Raw genomic sequence first — 2,830 nt, 5'->3', positions numbered from 1 at the left:
TGATGAATCCACACTGGGACCTTTGTAGACACCTGCTCATCTGCCAGCTCCAGCCCTGCCACAGCCAGAGCCAAGCAAACTTCAAAATTAAAAGTTTGAGAAAACTCATCACAAACAAGGGCAGAAGACCACAGTATCTCTGACGAAGTAACATAAGGTCAAGCCTTCCACACATGATAAGTAGGAGTGTTACATTTATTCTCTGATAGCTATTTCTCGCCACCCCCCCCCCCCCCCGGCAAATAGCCCTAAGCTTTGTCAGCCAATAGCAAACAGAGTCGAAATTCCAGTTTCTGTTTCATCCCAGTATGATATCCCGAGAGTGTAATTGCTTCACAAGCTGTCAGTCCCAACACAGGGATGCTAAATAGAGCTAAAGAGCTCTTTGAAATCGTGGTATAAATTACCCTTTTAGACCTGAACCAATGAATATTTTCTGTGTTCACATGCTGACACGCTGTGCACATTTGCCCTCACTCACACTTCGGCTTTAGCAGCAACTTGACAACAAGTAACCCCCGCTACAAGCCACGTGTGGAAAATTATTTGTTCTCCCCATTTCCGTTTCATAGAAACATAGAATTGTTGAGGTTGGAAGGGACCTTTAAGATCAAGTCCAACCTGACAAAACCACTTCTAAACCATGTCCCCAAGTACCACGTCTATCCTTTTTTTAAATACCTCCACGGATGGCGAATCCACCTCCTCCCTGGGCAGCCTGTTCCAATGTTTGATAACCCTTTCAATGAAAAAATTTTTCATAATATCCAATCTAAACCTCATCTGACATAACTTGAACCCATTTCCTCTCATCCTATCACTTGTCACCAGGGAGAAGAGGTCAGCCCCCACGTCTCTACAACCTACTTTCAGGTAGTTGTAGAAAGTGATAAGGTCTCCTCTCAGCCTCCTCTTCTCCAGGCTAAACAACCCCAGTTCCATCAGTCGTTTCTCGTAAGACTTGTCCCTCACTCTTATAAACAGTTGTGTGCAATGCCCTCTGTTTTGTGATTGCTTCGGGACAGATGGGCATTTGGACTGAGTACGGTGGAGAAGGGTCGACCTCACCTCGCCTTGGTGTGGCCGTTCCAGCAGTCCTCCTCAATTGACGGACCGGCTGTCACACGCTCATCCTTGCAGATTGTGTAGGGTAATGTTGACCAGAACTTTTTAGAGAGCTTTAGCTTTTCTTTAATGTCTGTTACCTGATTAAGAGACAATGAGAGGGAAAACAGGTTAAAAACATAAGCCATGTTAATTATCATGTTAAATAATAGGTTGTTTAATTCCATAATGGTGATGATGGTGAAGGTTAAAGGAGCTGAAGGTACTAAAACTTAAATTCCTGTATTTATGAGCAAGGCATTCAGCATTTGGGTTTGGAGAGTACAAATAATCAGTTACCTTTTTCCACAGGCAAGACATTAATAAAAGCTTGTTACATCTTGCTCTTTCTAGTCTCCATTTGTCTAAGGTTTTCTAAATATACATCTTTCTAAGAATTAATGTGCCTTACAGTCTGCTGAGTGTAAATTCAGTTAAGCAGTGTACATCAGATAAAATGTCTCACCCACCAACTCAGTCATGCCTTAGATAAATATTATATTTTCAGCTACATGCACAGGTTCTAAAAAAATCGTGCAGTGCAGAGCTGATGCTGAATTGATTTAAGATACACAAACTGAAGTCGTTGCAGTCCATTTGGATCTCAGTAACAGCGAGGAGTTTGTGTATATACATGCATGCAGAGACTATATCCATCTTCGCTGTTAGGTGTAGACAAATATCTGTAGCTGGATACAGACTTCACATTCCAGAAATGTTGGGACAGTATCGAAACAGTTTCTTACATTATAAACTCCTTGAACAAAGCCTTAATTTGGCATGATTCAGGCAGCAAGCAGGAATAAACTGATTTTCCAACATCAACTTAATAAATAAATGCTCTGGCTAAAATGTTATCAGTTCTTGTTTTGCCTTTGGTTTACTAAAGTGGAAAAATCTACAAGAACAGATAGAAAACACAACAAAGGACAGACTACAAAGGATGAACGTTGCCACTGTTGTTCTTATGGAAACAGATGCATTTCACATTAAGTTGTAATAGAATTTAGGGGAGCTTGTTGAATAGCTTTCAAAGGAAATTGCTGAGCTTTATTCTTTTAAAAAACAAGGAATAAAAGCTCTCCATTCTTCCATTCAATTTTGAGATTGGCTTTTAGGTTGTTGAGGTACAATATTGTACTTGGCTATTTATCTCTTTTATCTTTTGTTCTGAAGACATGATAGCTCTCTGAGCAAATGGCCCACGCTGCTTTGCAGTGCTTAAACTCTGTGGAATGTAACTTTATAAGCCAGGAGACAGAAACAGCCAAGGATTTTATTTCAGAAACACCATCCACATTTTCATCCATAAGAAAGAGGTAGGACAGTATTTCGCTGCATGAGTTGTTGATGGTGTTTCTTGGCATGATGGACACCTTGTAAGTCTCCTCCCCACCCCTTGCCAAGCCCTCGTTGCTTTGTTTTCACATGAGATATGACAGCAGCATTTGCAAGCCTTTAAAGTCTCAATAGGGGAGCCCTGTCAAGCCAAAAATTAAATTCCAGTTTACAGACGGTGGCCAAGCCTTCAGCAGCAGTGAGGGTGGTCACAGGATTCCTGTCCTTTCTGATGTCTTTGGTCCGTGGGACCAGGGTCTTTGGGCAGAAAGTAGTAAAAACCCCAAGGTCCCCGCTGGTACAGGTAACCACCACCAGCAACTCGGTTAAAGTGCCTAGCACTCATGGAGAGGTGTGTAAATGCCTGTTAGGCCACAGCACAGTAAAT

At 41.8% G+C, this 2,830-nt stretch overlaps 1 protein-coding gene across 1 annotated transcript in view; it reads right to left on the bottom strand.

The window, feature by feature from the left end:
• GPC6 (glypican 6) overlaps positions 1-2,830 on the bottom strand; it is a 353,913-nt gene that overhangs the window by 8,637 nt on the left and 342,446 nt on the right. The window contains exon 7 of the mRNA XM_009891883.1: positions 1,069-1,205. Within this exon, the coding sequence (XP_009890185.1) occupies positions 1,069-1,205 (137 nt within the window). The remainder of the gene's footprint in view (positions 1-1,068; positions 1,206-2,830) is intronic.

The sequence above is a fragment of the Charadrius vociferus genome, unplaced genomic scaffold (assembly GCF_000708025.1).
Source record: "Charadrius vociferus isolate BGI_N301 unplaced genomic scaffold, ASM70802v2 scaffold110, whole genome shotgun sequence".
Classification (NCBI taxonomy): Eukaryota; Metazoa; Chordata; class Aves; order Charadriiformes; family Charadriidae; genus Charadrius; species Charadrius vociferus.
Note: the sequence above shows the minus strand (reverse complement) of the source record. Positions and strands in the feature narration are given on the sequence as shown.